The 20595-nt window shown below is 36.9% G+C and overlaps 2 protein-coding genes across 6 annotated transcripts; both read left to right on the top strand.

The window, feature by feature from the left end:
• Window positions 1-1028: 1028 nt before the first annotated feature.
• g6pd (glucose-6-phosphate dehydrogenase) lies at window positions 1029-16557 on the top strand. Of its 4 annotated transcripts, none has more exons than XM_026199354.1 (14): window positions 1092-1131; window positions 1640-1672; window positions 2412-2530; window positions 8598-8635; window positions 8996-9104; window positions 9215-9432; window positions 12153-12311; window positions 12472-12597; window positions 12984-13077; window positions 13898-14084; window positions 14457-14692; window positions 14814-14890; window positions 14973-15065; window positions 15167-16557. In XM_026199354.1, exons 1-14 carry the CDS (start codon window positions 1107-1109, stop codon window positions 15255-15257), a joined length of 1605 nt encoding a protein of 534 aa, XP_026055139.1. In that variant the 5' UTR covers window positions 1092-1106; the 3' UTR covers window positions 15258-16557. The 4 variants fall into 4 exon arrangements, with proteins under 4 accessions (XP_026055140.1, XP_026055139.1, XP_026055141.1 ...); XM_026199357.1 differs by lacking the exon at window positions 1092-1131 and adding an exon at window positions 1170-1318; XM_026199355.1 differs by lacking the exon at window positions 1640-1672 and having other exon boundaries at window positions 1029-1131.
• Window positions 16558-17162: 605 nt separating this feature from the next.
• Window positions 17163-20540, top strand: naa10 (N-alpha-acetyltransferase 10, NatA catalytic subuni). Of its 2 annotated transcripts, XM_026199353.1 has the most exons (9): window positions 17163-17350; window positions 17809-17907; window positions 17983-18041; window positions 18562-18607; window positions 18728-18843; window positions 18915-18959; window positions 19447-19531; window positions 20183-20320; window positions 20453-20540. In XM_026199353.1, exons 1-9 carry the CDS (start codon window positions 17330-17332, stop codon window positions 20465-20467), a joined length of 624 nt encoding a protein of 207 aa, XP_026055138.1. In that variant the 5' UTR covers window positions 17163-17329; the 3' UTR covers window positions 20468-20540. The 2 variants fall into 2 exon arrangements, with proteins under 2 accessions (XP_026055138.1, XP_026055137.1); XM_026199352.1 differs by having other exon boundaries at window positions 20183-20540.
• Window positions 20541-20595: the final 55 nt, after the last annotated feature.

The following is a 20595-nucleotide window of genomic DNA, read 5'->3' as shown; positions in this document are numbered from 1 at the left end:
CCACGATTTTGAAAATATCCTCTAGCAATTAAAAAATGCGCGTGCAGCATGAGGTATCTTCCTGGTTCGATGAGGTCGTAGTCAGGTGAACGGTCATCATGTTGGTCATTTTATTTACGGCTAAATTATTATTAATAAATTGTACTAATATTATGATTGGGCGTGGGCAGGCATTCACAAAAGTTTATGTTATTACAAAAAAAAATGAGGAAATTTTGCTTTGACAAAAGGGCACTTAAGGGGCAAAGGAGCAGGTGCTCAAGTGAACCGGTTCTTTCGGACAATTCGATCAAATAAACCAGCTGAAAAAAAAAATGGTTCACCGGTTCTTTTGCGCTCGATGTAATGCCGTCATTGGCGATGATTGCCCTTCATTCAAGCCTTTGGTTTACCCGCGCTTATAACATTAGCACAGAATCAGTTCAGAATAAATCACCAAAAGAATCAGTTCGGTTCAGATGCGCTCTGTGTCAGTCTGCTTCACGCTGAATCACGCATGCGCAGTTATCATCAGCTCATCGGTTCTCGAATCGGACGCGTCCGACAGAAACGGTTCTCGGTTCAGTGTATGAATAAATGTCGAAATAATTATTATTTATTATTGTTCTGCGTAGTTTGAAGAGAAACATTTTTGGATCTTTATCCCGAATATATATATTTTTTAATCAGGAAGAGGCTGGGGGGTCAAATGGGGGGTCAAGGCATTTTTGGCAGGGTCTTGAGACCCCCCAAGACCCCCCCTGGCGCCGCCGGTGGTTCTGCTGCGTAATGCTAAATGTCTAAATCATTGAGGTAGCTTTATACTAAATATATAGGCTTAATTGTTCCAATTATTACATTAAAGTAAGTTAGAGTATTTTATTTACTTTTAATCTGCAGCGTCATGCTGACATTCTTTGCAGAGAGCTACATTCGACACCCTTTCTAGCTCTTATCAGCAGGATTTTAATGTTTAATGCGCATGCGCGCTCTTCATTGGCCTGAGGATCGTTCAGCATGTACGCGATTGGAGCGTTTAGCTGTCAATCACCGTCCTCCTGCAGTCTGGTTCCGCCCACGTCGCTTATCATCAGCACAGCTGCGTGGTGACGCCATACGCTCCAGCAATGATGGGGAGTCGAGCAAGCGCTGGTGAGTTCCTCTCTACACCAATAAAATCACAGAAGCCCGCCGTGTCATTTCAACAGGGAAGGAGGAAGCCGTCTCAAAGAATGACACTGTAGCCGCTATTGTTACATTTTTCTTGCGCTGAATCTGTTACAGGTCTTTAGCCTTTAAGTCCAGCTATTTGTGTTTGGTTAAGTAAAGCGCACTAAAAGTAAGTGACGTTAGCATGTTGTCATGCAGATTGTGCAGTGTATGTTCTGCCTTACTACAAAGTTCAGATTTCCCTTGCCATGCTTTTATCTTGTAGAATTCGATGTTCAATTTATTCCAAATATCGACATTTAAGGCATTTGTTTTGAATGTGATGCACTTCGTAAAATAATCAGTAGGCTGTTAGTCAGTTAGTGCCAGGCTGAGCCCTGTTAAATAAGGGATTGTGCTAATAACATTACGGTATACTCACAGAGTGGGGGTTTGTGGGAAGTTGTGTTTTTGTGTCACACGAGGTTTCTATGTATATCTCTTCTCACAGAGAGAGGACACACTACAGTCCCTGAACACAGTGGTAGGACTTTGTCATCCCAATGCATCCCAGTTGTGATGTGATTTGTCAAATGAATAGACTAGTCAACACTGTAGTTTTTGTTTTGTGTCTGTTCCCAAAAGAGAGCAAGTGACTGCGCTGGCAAGGAATTATTGCATGTGAAAGTTTGCATTTATATTATTTTATGTGCATTTAGCAAATGCATCATGTTTCTAGACTACTTATTTTGGCATGTACGTCTTCAAAATAAGGACATTTAGTCAACAAACTTGCTCTGTGGTTGTGTTTATTAGTTTAATATTCATACTAATGCCTGTGACATTGTACTGTTTGTACTATATGTTGAGCAGCTTTAGTAAAAGCTATTTGGAAAACATTTAACTTTTCAGTAGTGATAGACCCATTTCTTTAGTCGTTTTGAGGTTGGTGATGGCTAATTAACGTAGTAGTAGTAGGCTGTTTTTGTTGTAATTAAGTTGCATTATCGTCCATCCTGACGTCTGTTATCTTCCAAAACAACTTTATATATTAACTGTCCTGACAACATTTTCTTTTCTCTTTTTTTTTAAATGCATATCTTAACTTTTTTTTTTAAGTTTCTTAAAGTGAAATTATTTTTAATCGAAATTATACAGCTGTAATAACTCCAGATAGCTAAAAAAGAAAAAAACATAAACCTACTTTTGACATGACTGCATGAACATGAGGACCACTTGAGATGTGTGGTTTAATGGTTTTTTTTTTTCTGACCTCTTGACAGACAAGATGAGTGTTCCCCTCTCACGCTCTGAAGTGTTTGGGCAGCTGAGGAAAGAGCTACATGATGATGTGGAGTTTCACCAGTCTGATGTTCATATCTTCATCATAATGGGGGCTTCGGTGAGTCTGTGTGTGTGTGTGTGTGTGTGTGTGTGAGGTAGCTTATATTTAAATCTCTCCGTCTCTACTAATGAGTTGATACAGTCTCATCTGCAGACATGAGTTGTCTCTTATCTTGTACACTTGGCATCTACTGACAAACCAAAAATGTGTGTGAATTTGTGTATTTGGGCTACTTTTTTCTTAAGTGACTACATTTACATGCACATCAGTATTATGATATTAATCAGAAATTGCCAATGTTCTGTTAAGTACTGAATCATATGAAAACCTCCGTCCAATTCTGATTTCCCAAATTTCAATTCCAACTCCTGGAATATACCTATACATTTGTTGCATGTAAACCACTTATTCAGAGAACACTTTTCACTATTGACTAGTTGCTTATTCGCATGCATATTGGCTGTTTATTAGTACTTATAAAGCACACATAGATGCCTTATTCTGCATGACCATATTCTACATCCCTAAACCCTACCCCATACCTAAACATAACTGCTGCAACAGCTACCTTACTAACTATCAATAACTCTAATAGTGAATGTGTTCTCTAATCTAAAACGTTACTCGAAAAACACTCCCCACAACTTCCCTGTTTGTAAAGCTCATTACAACTGGCACAGGTGCGCATACAGTTTCATCACTCACCATGATTACGTATGGTTTGTGGAATGTCATATTCGTATTCTAGAATTCTGTCAACTCTACTCTGACGGCTCTCCCCCACCAGTCCTTGCTGCAAACTTTCTTCCCCTTGCTTTTCTTTTGTTGCTCTAGTTACATCTCACTGCATGTGTTTATTAATGATTGTGCCATGCTTTCCATTTCATGGTGGTGGTGTTGGGATTGATGGAGGTAAGAAGTGTTAGAGTCCTAATTAAAATATTGTGAAAACTAGGGAGGTAAAGATTCACACAACTCACAATGTGAGACAATTTTACAGTAATTATTTAATAAAACCGTTTTCCCACGATTTTAACAAAAGGAGATTAAAGCAGAATTATAAATGAAAAGTTCTTTTTTTTTTTTTTTTTTATTGTGAAACGTAAATATCACATAACAAAACTAAATGTAAATGTTAAATCCCAAATAAATATAAAATGTTCATATAAACAAACTAAAACTTTGCCTGTGCTCTTTTCATTACAAATGAGAGGCAACCACTGCACTTTAATCACAATTTAAACAAAAATGATGTGTACATAAGCACTTTTTGATTTGTTGGATTGTATAATTTTTAAATTTGGAAGGAATTTAGCCAAAGACTATAGAATGCAAGACGTGTCACTCATATAGTTTTGAATGGGGGGGGGGGGGATGCAACACTCAGTATGGCCGCTCTCTCAAACGAAGCCCGCCTTCTGGGCAAAAGAGCAAATCGCTAATCCGTAAAGTCAGCGCGTCACTGCAGCTGCCCTTAGAAGTCCTGGTTGCTATAGAAACAGTCAGCGTTCATGCACACTGGCTGATCTGGTCTGAAAAATAAGCTTTCCATAATGCTATTTGAGCAAAAGAAACATTCGAGACAGTAGTTGTTAAAGTTTCAGATTTGAAATCACCAATGAAATCTATCTTAAGCTTGGCAAACAGTTTTGGAGAATTTGACATTTCCCCATTCAAAGAGATAGGAGTTGCACTTGCATGCCCGAGAAGCATTTTAAAGATGGCTGCAGAGTGACATGACTTGCCTTTGTGACTTTGATTTAGCTTTGTGAAACTATACCACATAAAACGTCTGAACGAAACCGAAAACAGCAGACAGGCTAGATGAGAATGCAAATTCGCTCTCTGACAGCAGGTGGCGCTTATGGAGCAGCAACAGTATGTTTTCATTGGTTACCGCTACAACACAGCCTGTTAACTGCTGGTCCAATAAAAGAAAATCTCAGATTCCTCTGAATTAATAAAACAGCCTTGATGTTTCGTACAAGGAAGTACAGCAGAAATAATTCTACCATGAAGGGACATTGCCAGCGTAGGGCATCTTTAAGATCCAGGAAGGGTGGTTGAGTAATTCAGTGGATTTCACAGCCCATAAACGCTTAAGGCCTTAAAAATTGATCGTTCGAGTGTGGTGACTGAAGATCTGTGATTTGCTAGACATGATGAAAGACTTGTTGTCTCTAGACAGCCTTGATTAGGTTCACAACTGTAAATGCGGACAGACCCAATGTACCAATGTGTATATATATATATAAAAATAAAAATAAAACTCATACAAAATATTAAGAATGATTTGAAAGTGAGGTTTGCATTATAGTAGTTTAGGCTTTTACACTTCTCAATAGACTGTTAATCTTAACTTTTTAGTTGTGAAATTTTAAACCCTCTTCCTCCTTTTTGGCTAGATTTTCCTTGTTCCTCCTCGTTTTGTTCAGCTTTTTACTATTCCATTTTTACACAACTTCTTTGTCAAATGATCTTTGTTACTTTTGGTTTTTCCTGTTCTTATTGTTTGGCATTTTAAATGGGTGCTAGTGATCTGTGTTATGCAATATCACTGTCTGTCAGCACTTTTCTTTCAGTTGGTGTGAATAGAGAGAGGTGAAAGAGCGGGCTTGTGTTTGGGATGAGGGTGTAGTCAGAAAGATGGTGGAGAGAGGGATATGCATGGCCGGGTCTGAATTGTTGGTTGGCAAGATTTCAACAGGTTTATGGCATAATATGAAGTCCATTCAGAAACCATGTCAAAATGCAGATACAACATCACCTCATTTGTCTAACCTTGAGCCACTTAGATTCAGTGCATCGACCCCCAGCCAGCCTGTCATGTCACCAAATTTGTACCCAACTTCATTTTAAAGGCAGTTTGTGAGTATTCCGGTGTGACTAGTTGTCATTTAGCTATGTAGCTTTGCAAATTACACTCTTCATTATAATTAAAAACATGCGAGGGTCATTTTTGATTTAGTAAAAAAAAAAAATCTTACAGAAATTCTGCTTAACTTGCATGTGGAGTCTGCTCATCAGTTGCCATTATATAATGAAAAAAAACGTCCTCCTTACAATCAAGACATTTTCCATAAATCAGACAAAGCGACAGAATTAAGCTAGGCAAATATTATATATTTTTTTTTTTCTCTGAAATGTTTTTTTTAACCTTTTAAATGCTCAATCAACAGAATTTGTTGTAAATTTTTTGTCCAGCGCCAAAAAATTAATATTGGGTTTAAGCTGCTTAAGTGGTTGGAACTGAAACCCCAGGTGTTGACTGCATTACTGTACCTTTACTGTGTGTGTGTGTGTGTGTGTGTGTGTGTGTGTGTGTTTGTGTTTTAGGGCTGGGATAAACGATTATTTTTTTTAAACGATTAATCTAGCGATTGAATTTTTTCAGACCGATTCGATTTTGATTATCTTCCCATTAATTGACTACTAACAATTTATACATGTTGATTTACCTATCTGAATGAAAAAAAACATGAATTCCTTAACATTGCAATGTTTATTGCTCTTAAAATGACAAAATAAAAGACTAAGAATGCATTACTTTGCACTTGTATAGAGATAGCATTCAGTAAAACCTTGAAGCCTTGAAAACACAGCTTACTGAAACAAGCTAACTGAACACATAAGACCTAGCTTACTGAAAAAAAGTTCTTCTTTCAGATGAAAATAACAACAACTGGATGTCTAGCATTCAATAAAAAAAGGTCACCCAAAATACTTGTTTAGAGCAATTGAAAGAATACAGTAACCAATGTAAACTTGAGGGCTTTAAGCTAACTCAGAGAGTGCTTTTTCCAAAAAAAAAAAATTAACAGTGGGAGCCAGCAGCCTGTCATGGAGAAAAAAAAAAATCTCTGAATGCTCCACGTGAAACTTTGGCGTTCCGCCCTTTTTCTATCGTGTCTAATGATTTTGATTAATATGCACAAGAGAGAGCAAGAAGCGCTCGTGTTATTTGAAGACTGTGAGTGCGCGCGCACAGACGGGGCTCTCTCTCATACTGTCAGGCGCAGCAGTCATTCTATTCTACATCACTCACCGATCAAATAAAGCTTTGACAGCCGCCAAAAAAAAGATCAATGCAGAAAAACCCCTGGATTGGGTATATAACGTTGTATATAATGTTGATCCGGCCATCGCGTATATTCAGTGCACATAAGGTAAACGCTTTGCAAACGTTTTTTAGAGAAATAAAAACAGGTTGACGAATCAATGCGCATATTTTGAGTCGACGTATTTTTTTGTTGTCCCAGCCCTAGTGTGTGTCTTAATTTCTTGCATTTTCCTGGAAATCGTTCCAGTGGCCTTCGCATCATGATCTACGGTTTACACTGTCTTTACTAAGACACACATTCCATAAAAACATGTCACTTTTCTTTTGGAATGTCACTATCAGAATAAATGCATACAGTTTTTCTTGCTGCTTAGTTTTGGGTGTTTGTTTTGGTTTAATAATGCAATGCTAAAAGGTCATGTATGAATTTTGTCAAGTCACCATTACTTGGTGCTTTTTTACACCACAGCAGGATTGACTAGTTAAATAGCGAACTGATATATTTAATAACATCCCCCAATAATTCATATCTGGAGAGCTGGGACTCTCCCACATTGCCATAAATCATCCAAGACAAACAGAATAGTGCTGTCTCACTGTGCACAGAGCACTTCTCATGTGTCTGAATGGGTGTGGAGCAGATCTGCTGAGATCAGTGACCTTTGCATCGAGAAGATTGAATCACATGGAGGAGGGATGGGTTGACTGTTATTTTAAACTACATTGTATCTTCTTTTTTGTGTATTTTGCATTTATTATTTAGTCATCTTTATAATGAGATGTTTTTGTAAAATTAGTCACGGTGTTCCACAGAAATTATGGCAGTTCCCTAGGTTTCTATTCCTCTTCAATCACAGTGATTCACGGGGATAGTTGACTCTAAGTCAAGCCATGTAGTCTTTTTTTTTTTTTTTTTTTAAATAGTGTAGTCTGATTAAAGGCACCATTAAATAGTTTAACGGATGCAGATTGCTTTCCTTTGTAGGTGTATTTACTATTTGCAGAGTTAATTAGGTAGCCGATTAACCGGTAGCCTTTAAATTTCAATCCTGAAAAACTACATAACAAAAGCAATGAAGTCACTTTCAAAATAAATGTATGTAAGTAACATCCTTCTCAACCAAGTGATAATGTACCTTGCTAGTTTATGGCAGGTGATACTGGAGGAACGTTATTATCCTTGAGAGCATTTGGACAAAATTTGTATAAACCACTGCAAACAGTAGGCATATGAATCATCAGTATTTGTATTGTGACTTTTTTTTAAAAATCGCATGCTACATGCACTCTGTGCACACCAATCGTTCATGATCCAGCTTCACCTCCAAAAGAAGGGAATATAAGGTTTTTACAATGCCTTTCCTAATAATGTGCCAATTACGTTTCATTATGAATGCAGCTGAAGTAAACCTCCCCTCTCTTCCAGCCATTCTCAGAGAGACTGAGTCAGCAGAGAACATTTTAAAGCCGCATGCTACAAAACTGTGTGCTCTGAAAAGAGCGGTTTTTGACCATAAAAAGAGTGCCTTTTACACTAGGAAAAATAGATTTAGATAGAAAAATCTTAACCAAAGTATGTTACAGACTCCTCATTAAGACCCTAAAGAATTGTATCAACTTGTGGAAAATGGTTTTATTTTGTCAACTATGGGTAAAAATAGCACACAGAAAAAGGGGGGAAAAAAAGGAATTTTTTTGCTAAGTACCAAAAATAAAAATGTGAATAAAGACAAAAGTTGGAGCTTCACGGCTCTTAAGCAATAAATAATTGATCAAACTCCTGCTTAGTAATTGGATTGCAAATGTAAAGTGAGGTAAGTTCCCAATAGTGCTCTCATTGAGTAGGTTGCCACATTTTTGCAAGACTTGCAATGATGCTGAGGTTTTTGGTCAGGGCCTGTGTTCAACATTTATCCAATAAGATCATCTAACTCTGATCAACGATCGGCTTTTCTCTACGAATTGTTTTGAATATGTTGCACTATGAAACGCAATGAACAGCTTTTGTGGAATTCATGTATTAATAAATTGTTCTGTGATGTAACAAATGTGTTCTTTTTGTAGGGAGATCTGGCGAAAAAGAAAATCTACCCAACTTTGTGGTGAGTACTCTGATTTTGCATTTACACACACACTACTATTTACTAGTGGAGTACCATTGAACATTTGGATCTGGTGAGAATTTTATTTATCATATATATATATATATATATTGCAAAATAAACAACCTAATATTGTATTTCAATTACAATTATTACTGTTTATTTAGCTTTTTATTTTTGATTATTATTTTTTTTTCTGGGTAATTTGAATATAATGTTTTAATTGAAATCAAAAGTTCTCCACTGTCAATTTTGATCAATTTAGTGTGTTTGTGTTGAATAACCGTATTAATTTCTTTCAGAAAACATTGACACCTAAACTTTAGATCCGTATGAAGTATTTCTGTCTGTCTCTTGTAGGTGGTTGTTCAGAGACGGTCTTCTCCCTGAAGAGACATATTTTGTGGGTTTTGCACGTTCTGATCTGACAGTGGATGCCATACGCACAGCCTGCATGCCCTACATGAAGGTCACAGCTCAAGAGTGTTTTACATGTGAATTTGTCTATTTACTGCCTATTTACAGTGTGTTAAAATATCTTCTCTTTTTTTTTTTTTTTTTTTTTTTTCCTCCATTCAGGTGGCAGATTCTGAGGCAGATCGCCTCGCAGCGTTCTTCAGCAGAAACTCTTACATCAGCGGGAAGTATGTGGATGAATCCTCTTTCGCTAACCTGAACACTCACCTGCTGTCCCTGCATGGAGGAGCTGGGGCCAACCGCCTCTTCTACCTGGCCCTGCCGCCCAGCGTCTACCACGACGTCACCAAGAACATCAAACATCAGTGCATGAGCACCAAGTGAGGAGCAAACACATGCTTTTAAACTTGCCTCTTTTATCAATTCGTAGAAGTCACAATAGAACTAGTAACGAAGAAACATTGTTGCTTTATTAAAAGCTAACTGTGTACCTAAAAGCGGTATATTGTGTAGAGTATTACAAGAAAGAGATTGACTGTGATTACCTGAATGTGATACAGCATTCATTTTCAGCTCAATATCATGCTCGCCAAATAAAACATTAGTTTGAATGTCCACTGAGGAAAGTGATATATCTTTGTCGTACTATCCTTTCATCTGTTTAGGGTGATTTCCTTTGACAGCGCTGCTCAGTGCTGTAAAAAAAAAAAAAAAAAAAGTTACGGACCGCAGCTCTGATTGGTTGTTTCTTACCGGGAGCGTTTTTTTGTGTTCAAAGTATACAAAATGTATGTAATAAGTAGAGATGTTCCGATACCCTTTTTCTCTTCCCGATACCGATTCCGATACCTGGGCTCAGGGTATCGGCCGATACCGAGTACTGATCCGATACCTGGGTGTGTATCTGTATATACAGCTGTATATACTACTAGCCCTGTGTAAATTGCTAGAATTTTTTTATGGTGTGCTTCAGACAGATCCCTCAATAAAACATGAACAAATACATGGTGAACTACTGTATTTATTACAGTATTTTTATTATCTAACATGAATTTGACAGTATTATTTATTTTCTTATGCAAAAAAGAACTTCAAATGCAGCCAAAAATCTAACACCGCAAACTAAAAAAGGTATTTAAGTTTTACAATATAACTGTATAAAAAAACTGCAACAAATAAGTCTAGGAATATAAAAAAAGATCTATTAATCAGATAATCTCTTTACAACAAAACAAGTAAAAAACAAGCAACCATCTAGGCATAATTATTATTATTATAGAGACGTATTATTATTACTGTAGGCTACAACAGTAGCTTTATATATTGTCAATTTACTCATGTAAACCAAACATTTATTTTAATGGGCTGCCATGAAGATCTTTGAGTGTCTGTGTTTATGATATGACAGTATTCTCAAATGAAACGGTAAATTCTCATGAAGTGACGGTTTATGCGTTCGTGTCCTCATGACACACAGCAGAGACTACAAAACAGCGAGCTCTCGCGCATCTGTGCCAGTCACCCACAGAGATGTAGATTTTGCGGGAGTAATATTTAAATAGTATTTTGCAGTTTAATATTCACAGACACTAGTATATATTCGGCTACTGTCTGGAGCCCTGCGCTTTGACTTACACGGAAGCGACTGAACGCAGCTGCCGGTACTGAATATACTTGAGAGTCTGTAACTACCGGTACTACAGAGACATACTGCTAACCACTGATCTATAATATAGTAGCGGCTTCACTGTGTTTTGGCAGTTTAGAATGTGATGAGTGATCCAGTCATATATAGATCAGGGCTGCTAACGCGTTTTCATTTCTTCTTCGCTGCTCTAAACAGGGGTTGCTTGTGGCAACACAGCACAACTTCCTGTGTTTTCAATGCATTTTGAGCAGCGAAGAACCGTGCAGCGGTTAGGCAAAGCTTGCGGTCATAACTAGGTCTTTTTTAAGAAAATGGTATCGGATCGGTATATGGGTTCATGTATTCGCCGATGCCGATGCCAGAATTTGTTGTGGTATCGGAGATATTTCCGATACTAGTATCGGAATCGGAACATCTCTAGTAATAAGAGAGTACACCATGAATCCATTTTCCAAACCCTGTTTTTAGCCTGTGCTGAATCGCTAGGGTACACCTAAAATAAGTGTTTATACTCTGACTATTCTTCATAGACATAAACAGAGAGTAGTAGTTCCGGCTACGATGTTCTTCCGCAAGACGCAAGCAGTTCTGTTTATTAACCGCTAGAGCATCAAAAGTTACCGACTGCAGCTTTAATACAAATAATTTTAAAACTGAATGTAAATATTGAAACCAATAGTTAGTAACAAAAAAAAAAAAACTAAAAACAAAGGGGCAGATTTACTAAACGGGCCAAATTAGCGTGAGAACGCAGTTCCGAAACCGTGTACAGCAGATGGTGTGGAAATTTCTGCAGGTGATTTACTGAAATTAAACAAATTAAGGAACACCAACGCAACATCTCAGTTCCATAATGACCAACACAATCTAACAAGTGTAGCGCAAATTAGTGTAAGGATCTGTTCGGTTCTGGATAATTTGTTCTTCTGCCATTCCAAACAAATTAAGACTTGTGAAAAAGAATCTTCTCCCCTCTAACATGTGCTCTCTGTTCTCTGCAGTGCCTCCCTTCTAGCAACAACAAATGCAGCCATTTCAAGTGCAAAATAGTTTAAAACATACTTTTTTGGGGGCGTAAAGAAATGGTGCAAATCAGTAATTTGACGAGTGCAAATGTTAGTAAATTGCATTGCGTGATTCATTTGAATACTCTCCTCCTGTAAATTTTGCACCTGAAACGGAAACTCCTACAAATGAATATTCAGTAAGGTCAGGCACAAAAAAAATAACTTTCCACACCTTTTCAGCACTAATTCTTCAGAAAATGCCAAAACTGTTTGCGCTGGAGCAAACTGCTAAGAAATCTGTTCTAAAATTGCTAAAACTGAAAATCTAAAAATTAAAAGCTCATTCAAAAATATTAATAATCAAATGGTATATTAATAATTCCAAAATAATGCTTGTGAGATACGAAGTGTAGTTTCTGTTATATTTTGTTTGTATGTCTGGTAGAGGCTGGAACAGGATAATCGTGGAGAAGCCTTTCGGACGTGACCTGCAGAGCTCGGAGGAGTTAACCAGTCATCTCTCTGCTCTCTTCACTGAGGACCAGATTTACCGTATAGACCATTACCTAGGCAAAGAGATGGTCCAGAACCTCATGGTTCTCAGGTGGGACTCTCTACTGTTCCTCCTGCTCTGCCTGCTTCATTCACTAGCTGTCACACACAGTTGTCATTTATGCATAATTAAGGGTTAAACTCCACCAGGAGTCTCTTCATCTGTATCCGTGTCTCATTAGTCACAGTTTTCTCTCCTATTTTCTCTACAGGTTTGGAAATCGTATATTTGGCCCCATATGGAACCGGGACAGTGTGGCGTGTGTGGTTCTGACCTTCAAAGAGCCGTTTGGTACCCAGGGCCGAGGGGGATATTTTGACGATTTTGGTATCATTCGGTTAGTTTTCTTGCTTTTGAGATTATATTTTGCCTCTGTGACATGAAGACCTTTTTTATTATTATTATTATTATCTGCCAAAAACTGAACTTTTTTTTTTTTTTTTTTTTTTTTATTCAACCTGTGTGATTTTCTTCTGTAGACATTTTTGATGCTTGCACAAAAAGTTCCATACAATGAAAATGCATTGTGTGAAGCACCATAAAGATAGTCCCTAAGAAGAAAATGCTAATAAAATTGCACAATTTCAAAGAAAAAAGAAAAATATGTGTGTAAAAATAGATTGCACTTTCTTTGCATGAGGATTCCCTTCAAAGGCTGTGAGGATTTTGATATTCTAATCAAGCAGGATTTGTAAATGAATGTATTCCTCTCTTTGTCTCCAGTGATGTGATGCAGAACCACCTGCTGCAGATGCTCAGTCTGGTTGCCATGGAGAAGCCTGCATCCACCAGCTCTGATGATGTTCGAGATGAGAAGGTAACGAGCCGGTCAGCCAATGAACCGTGCACAGCCTCCCACTGCAGCTCTCTTTTCTGGCGCTTATCATAATGATCCTGAATTTAGCATTGAGGAGCAAATCTATCAGATTTAGCATGTATAAATTAAGGTCTTGGTTCCTTCATTACTTTTCAGAGAAGTCTTCATTTTTGGATCGTATTTTGATTTTAAATGCACATTACGGTGATTGTGTAGTACCCAAAGGGTCAAGGTGTTTTAATTTTGTCGTTCATTTTATATATTTTTTTTTTGTTTCGTTTGTTTAAAGACGATGTGACGTATGTTTGTACTTTTCCTTATTTTTTTCTTTTGGTTTGAACTGATTTTTTTTTTATGATTTAGTTTTATTTATTTAAGACTTTTGAACATTAAGTAGTTTTACTCGTCCCGGTTCAATTATTTTGTTTTGTACTGATTTTTAATTTTTATTTAGCATTTTGTACTGTTTTGTTTGTTTTTTGAAAGCTTTTAACAGTGTTAAGTAGTCCCATACAAATAGGGATTTGTTTATTAATTTTTATATAAATGTTTTTAAGATTTCTATGTTAACGGTGAAGTAAACTTGTACTTTTCACTGTAATGGTTGCTTTTGTAGATTTTTTTTTTTTTTCTTGTTTATTTATGCACTTTTTGTTTTAAGAGTTTTAATAGGACAAAGACAAACTGAGTGCTCATGATGCATCCAAGTGAAGTGCTTTTGCTGAAATAAATGGGAATTATCCTGAATAGCAGTCTACATATTATAGCTCTCCTTTTATAATACCGGTTTTGTCTGTTCACTCTCTGTGTCCCTCTACAGGTGAAGGTGCTGAAGTGCATTGAGCCGGTCTCTCTCTCAGATGTGGTCTTGGGTCAGTATGTGGGAGATCCCGATGGAGAAGGAGAGGCTAAACTGGGTTATCTAGATGACAAAACTGTCCCTGAAGGCTCCACTCAGGCTACATTTGCCACAGCAGTGCTTTATGTAAAGAACGAACGCTGGGATGGTAAGCGATTGCTAATATTTAGTCTGGCCAAACCAGGTTTTGTCTTTAGATGAGAAGCTTTACTAACCCTTTGTTCTTGAAATTTAAAAATGTTGTTGCTTAAGGCTAAATTTTAAAATTTAGCACATACAGCACACTACTGTTCCGAAGTTTATAGTTGGAACTTATAAAATGTTTTAACAAGTCTCTTATGCTCATCCTTTTTTTAATACAGTAGAAACGCCAACATTGTGAAATGTTAATTTCTTACATTAACAGCAAAAGAACATTTTATGGACCCAAAATTGTACAGCAGTATATACCTGACAGTCTTTCTCTTCCTGAATGTGTTGATGTTTTATTAACCCGTTTGACCGCCCCGTCTCTCTCCAGGAGTTCCCTTCATCCTCAGGTGTGGAAAGGCTCTGAATGAGAGGAAGGCAGAGGTGAGGCTGCAGTTCACAGACGTCCCTGGAGACATCTTTAGCTCTCACTGCAGGAGGAACGAGTTGGTGGTGCGTGTGCAGCCCAACGAGGCCATCTACGCCAAGATGATGAGCAAGAAACCCGGAGTCTACTTCAGCCCTGAGGAGACCGAGCTGGACCTGACCTACCACAGCAGATACAAGGTAAAACACAGCTTTCGTCCATTCACACTCTCTCTTTTGTCCTAGTCGGCAACTTTGATGACTAATATGTGGGAAATGACTTGATGATAAATGTGCTTTTCTCTGTTCTCCCTTTTCAAAGGACGTTAAGCTGCCCGATGCCTACGAACGTCTGATTCTGGACGTCTTTTGTGGCAGCCAAATGCATTTTGTACGAAGGTGTGTTTCTTATTGTAAATGTAATATGTTGTTGTAATAATTCTGAGACTACCATTTCTGAATTTGCCTCATTTTCTCAAAGTGATGAGTTGAGGGAAGCCTGGAGAATCTTCACTCCTCTTCTTCATCAGATAGAGAAGGAGAAGACGCCACCCGTCAAATACAAATACGGAAGGTAAAACGTGCTTCAAGGTGGTTTTTTTTTTTTTTTTTTTTTTTTATACAAATGAAGTGATGTGTAATATCGCTCTCATTTTCTCTGGCTCTCTCTCATAGCCGTGGTCCCGCAGAGGCTGATGAGCTGGTACAGAGGGTGGGCTTCCGCTATGAGGGTACATACAAATGGGTGAACCCACACAAACTGTGAAAGAAGATGACGACAGAAATTAGGAGCTGAAGCCTTTCAAAAACCAGCCCAAGATGAGTGCCTGCAATAAGAACGAAAAGGGCACTTGAGTATTTGGAGATGCACTCTGCATTTAAAGAAGGACCAACAAGATTTGCAAAAGCTTTTTTTTGGATGTTATTAATTATAATCAGCTCAATATGATGTTTCATGCTTTATAGGACATTTCTGATTACTTTGTTCCATATTTCATTGGTTATGCACTTGAGCATCATTGATATTCATACAAATTGTATACTGTGCTGTAATTCCCTTCGTTCTTTATTCTTAAAGAAAAGCAATGCTTCTGTTATGCATTCATCTTTCCACAAGCAAAAGTCTTAACATTAAATGCTGCTCACATTTCAGAAGTGGTATAAAAGTACAATCTGCTCTTGCAGTGATGGTTGTTCATGTATTTTGTTGATGATTTTTTTTTTTTTTTTTTAAGCAAGCTTACATGAATCTAAAATGAAATGCTAAATTTGGACCACTCAAAAGAAAGATTCTGGAAAGCCATAGGGATTAGGATTCCAATGCATGTGTGTCTATGACATTTTAACATGTCTTAAAGGTTTCAACTGGCTGAATGAGCCACAAATATGTTAAGTCTTATTAAAAAAGATGTATAATGTACATTCCACAGCTCTCCGTCAATAATTTAATCAATAAGATGTAATGTTTGTTGCATCATTTGGTTATGGTCTCTTTCTGCTCTCTATTGCTTTTGGGTTCAGCATTTTACATACACACTGAAACCGGTGTCTATAAACAACTTTGATAGTCAATGTATTGTGACAGCACTGAATTTTAACATCCTGGGAGGGTGCCTGTAAAAACAGATTTATTTATCAGTAGATTTTGGGAATGACTGCTTGTCTGGCTTTTGTAATGAATTTTTAATTTCTAGTTTATTTTTTTACTTTATGGTTGTGAGCTATATAATTTTTCTTTAAAAGTTCTGCTCCGTGTTTACGATTTTATTAAAATAAACAACTACTTTTAATATAAAGCATAGTTAAGATGCCTCACAAGTGTCCCATTACTTTTGTTTCATCTGGTCCTTTTATGTTCCCTTAATATATTTGGCTTGTTTCAGTACAGCTGATTGTAGTCTTTGTCCAGGCCTGGAAAAGTCATGGGATCATCTGTAGTGAATGTAGATTTCTCTGACACTCAATCAGTTTGTTTGTTACTCTTTATAGAGACTTTTGTACAATTGTTTAAATTTGTGCTGTAAAACAATTAGTCGCATCCAAAATAAAAGTTGTTGTTTACATAATGTCTGTGTACTGTATATTTGTTATATATTTGTATACATACACCTACAGTATATAATTTGATTATTTACATGTGTATATACACTTACATATTTATATTGCTATATATAAATGTATTTAAAATAAGCCTAAAATCTTTCTTAAATATATACATGCATGTGTTTGCATTTATATATACATAATAAAGATACAAAGAATACACACATAATGTAAACTATTTTTATTTTGGATGCGATTAATCGTTTGACAGCACTAGTTTAAATATGTAGTTTAGCAGTAGTCATGCACATGGAAATCATATCACTTCCATTTCAATAAAAGCATTTAAAAACGCTTATGAAGTAAACATTAAAGACTGGAAGAGTAGTGGAAATTATTTTCAGGGGAAAAAAAAAACAGGAGCTTTTATATCCATCAAGCTTTAATAAAATTAAATGTATAAAAACAGAATCAATGCACGGAGGTATTAATAGTTTTATTCTGATTTTTAATCAAAAATATGATTAACAATAAATACAATAAATAAAAACAAATAACTCGGAATGTAAATATTTTATAAACAGTGCATTCCTGGCTTTTGTTCAAGGACTTTTATTATCGCTATAACCGGAAGGACTTTATTGTCCGAGCATCCGTCTTCCGGTCGTGGGCAACATGGTTGTAGAGGTGTAGCTGTACATCTGCCAGCTTATTCGATTCAATATAAAAATCTGTGTCCATTTGACAGCTGTATTGATATCGAATAATATATTTATCAAGCAATCCTCAGTCAAAATGAATATACGCAACGCGCGGGTAAGTGAAGTTACATTAGTGCAGTGGCTGCGTCTCAAAACACATCATTGATGAGTTCCGCACGACGAGGCACTGAATGTATTAAACATTATTAATCTTTTTATTATATCTACGTTTTGCTTGATTCATACACACTCTGCAGTATAATAGTTTTAAAGCGACCGTGTTCTGTAACGTTGCATTACTAGAAAGGCATGCAAGTTAATGAATCAGTTTAAAAGGCTATCAGCTGTTAAATTTAAGTTACACAATTTGATAATAACAATTTAGGTCAACAAATTATCAAGCAGTGCTTATATGTCCTAGTTTATTTTGCTATCCTCACTTACAGAACACATGACTATTTCACAGCTTCTCTCTGAATATTAGAATGTGCTTAATGTAAATGATTCAGTATTACTGCAGGTGGCAGGTAGAGAACCGCTTGACTCGAGTATGTTCTCTTTTCATGTCTCCAGCCAGAGGATCTGATGAACATGCAGCACTGCAACCTGCTGTGTCTTCCAGAGAACTATCAGATGAAGTATTACTTCTACCACGGCCTGTCCTGGCCACAGGTCTGAGACCACACGCATCTGTATACAAACATCACATGTGAACTGCCTTACTGAACTCCTGTGTTTGTTTTCCAGCTGTCTTACATAGCAGAGGATGAGAATGGGAAGATAGTGGGATATGTTTTGGCTAAAATGTGAGTTTTGTTTTTCTTTATTGCTTTCATGTGTGAAATGTCCATAACTGCTAGGAGTTGTTAAGTTAAAGGGATACACCAACTAAAAATTGAGAATGGTCATCATTTACTCACTCTCGTGTTGTTCCAAACCTTACTCTCTGCTGTGGAAGTTGAACTCAAAGAAGATGTGTTGGTGACCAAACAGTTTCAGTTTCCATTGACTTACATTGTATGGACCAAAAAAACCTACACGAAGTCAATGGAAACCCAAACTGTTTGGTCACCAACATTCTTCAAAAGATCTTATTTTATGTTCTACAGGTAAAAAAAAAAAAAAAAAGGAATGCAGGTTTGGATTGACATGAGGGAGAGTAAATGATGACAGAATTCTTATTTTTGGGTGAACTGTCCCTTTAAGAAAGGTAATTTTTCAAATAATTATAATTAATGTAAGAATCAATTAAGTATGTAATATTCATAACATGTATAATGATATATTATTTCAGTATTATTTTATGTGAATTGCATACTTTAATAGGGAGGAGGATCCTGACGATGTGCCTCATGGACACATTACATCACTGGTTAGTGTTTTTACTCTGAAAAACTTTTACTGATCTAATCTTTCTCATCATTTGTGCTGATGTCGTCTTTCATCCTGTCTGCATGTGTTTAAATGAATTCTGTGCTGTGTGGTTATACAGGCAGTTAAACGCTCTCACAGGCGTCTCGGACTGGCTCAAAAACTGATGGATCAAGCCAGCAGAGCCATGATTGAGAACTTCAATGCCAAATATGTCTCTTTACATGTCAGGAAGAGGTAGGATATGCACTCTCTATCGTCATATCAGGCCTGAGAGATTTACCTGACTGTGTGTGTTTGTATTTCAGTAACCGGGCCGCTCTTCACTTGTACTCAAACACACTTAAGTTTCAGTGAGTAGCCCATCTCTTCTTTTTCCCCATTTCTATTATATTGTATTGTGAAAGAATATGAACTGTCAGTCAATTAAAACGAAATGAATGAATTACAAATTAAATGTAAAAAATGCTAGATGGAGTGTCCCACAATTAAATAACTGCAGTGTCTCTTAACTGTCACAAGATGTGAGACGTTAAGTGTTTTTAAATAAAATACAATTAAAACATTCTGTGTTAATGACCCTTCAGAAGTAGTTCAACTTAAAGAAAACATCGTTATAATAAAATGCATGAATTGTACTAAATAAGTGTTAAATTGACAGCACTAGAATAAACCTATTTTCAAAAACAGCTCAGGTTTAGCCACCATGTATAACTGTATGAATATGAATCGTGATAAATTGGAGAGACAATAAGTTGTACGTACTGTGTTCTTTTCTTTATTTTGTGACATTGCATTGCATTTCATTCATACCAAATGTTTCCTGATGCTGTGTTGCAGGATTAGCGAAGTGGAGCCCAAATATTATGCTGATGGAGAAGATGCTTATGCCATGAAGAGGAATCTCACACAGATGGCAGATGAGGTGTGTGGTGGTGCAGTTACATTTCATTATTGACTCCGGAAATGAAGCTGAATAAACGATTTTCCAATTTGTACCCTGAACCTCTACACCCACTGAACATATGTGCAAGAATAGCAGTTAATCTTCAGTTAAATAAACCACAATTTTTCAATTTGCCTCCTCAAGGAGTTTCCAACTGTTTGATTAAGACTCTAATGGTAGTCATAATATGACACAAGAATCTTGTGCCAACTTGGAGTTGTGAGCCAAGTGGTTTTTAATTCCTAATTAAAAATATGTATTAATCTTTGATAATTACTGCCCAATTAATGTAGGTAGAAAAGTGTTAGTAACAGAAATCACACATTCACACATATAAATTGGTTCAGTGCAATGGAGTAGCACCTTCCGCAGATGTTAAATTAAAAAATTAGAGAGGGCTAAATTGGGTTCACCTTCAAAAACTACTGTTAGAACACATTCAGTAACTACTGGTTATTTTTTCATTTTCACCAATTAGCAAGTTTACTCACTCAAAAACACATTTAGCACATTACACTTAACCAGGTTGCTTCCTCAGTTGGTGGCGAATGCTGGTAGAACTGTATGTTTTAAAAAAAATAATAATAATAATTCACCCGTGCAAAACACTTAACTTTTCCTGATGTGCAGTTGCAGAAACCAGGTGTTCGTCTGTGGGGCTCAGAGGCTTCACCTTCTCAGGACACCTCTGTGACAGGCCTGGTGGAGAAGCTGACGGTGCAGGACGGAGATGGAGACAGCGGAGGAGAGAGTAAAGAAATGAGTGAGGTCAGCGAGGCCACAGAGAGCACAGACGTCAAAGACTCCTCGTCAGACTCTTAACTCACATCTCCGTGTGTTCACACCCATCATAGAGGTTTCAAATCGGTTTACAGTGTTTATATGCTCTTTTATTTTCAGAATACAGGAGAGTGACCTTGTAAAAGCGGTTCACGACTATGAAATTATTTGTCAGGAGATTTGCCAATAAAATCGAAGAGTAAACATCTTTTGTGGTGGTGCCCTTATCTTGCTAAAAACAAACCAAAAATGTTTTTATTTTA

This window comes from Carassius auratus, chromosome 23, assembly GCF_003368295.1.
Source record: "Carassius auratus strain Wakin chromosome 23, ASM336829v1, whole genome shotgun sequence".
Classification (NCBI taxonomy): Eukaryota; Metazoa; Chordata; class Actinopteri; order Cypriniformes; family Cyprinidae; genus Carassius; species Carassius auratus.
Note: the sequence above shows the minus strand (reverse complement) of the source record. Positions and strands in the feature narration are given on the sequence as shown.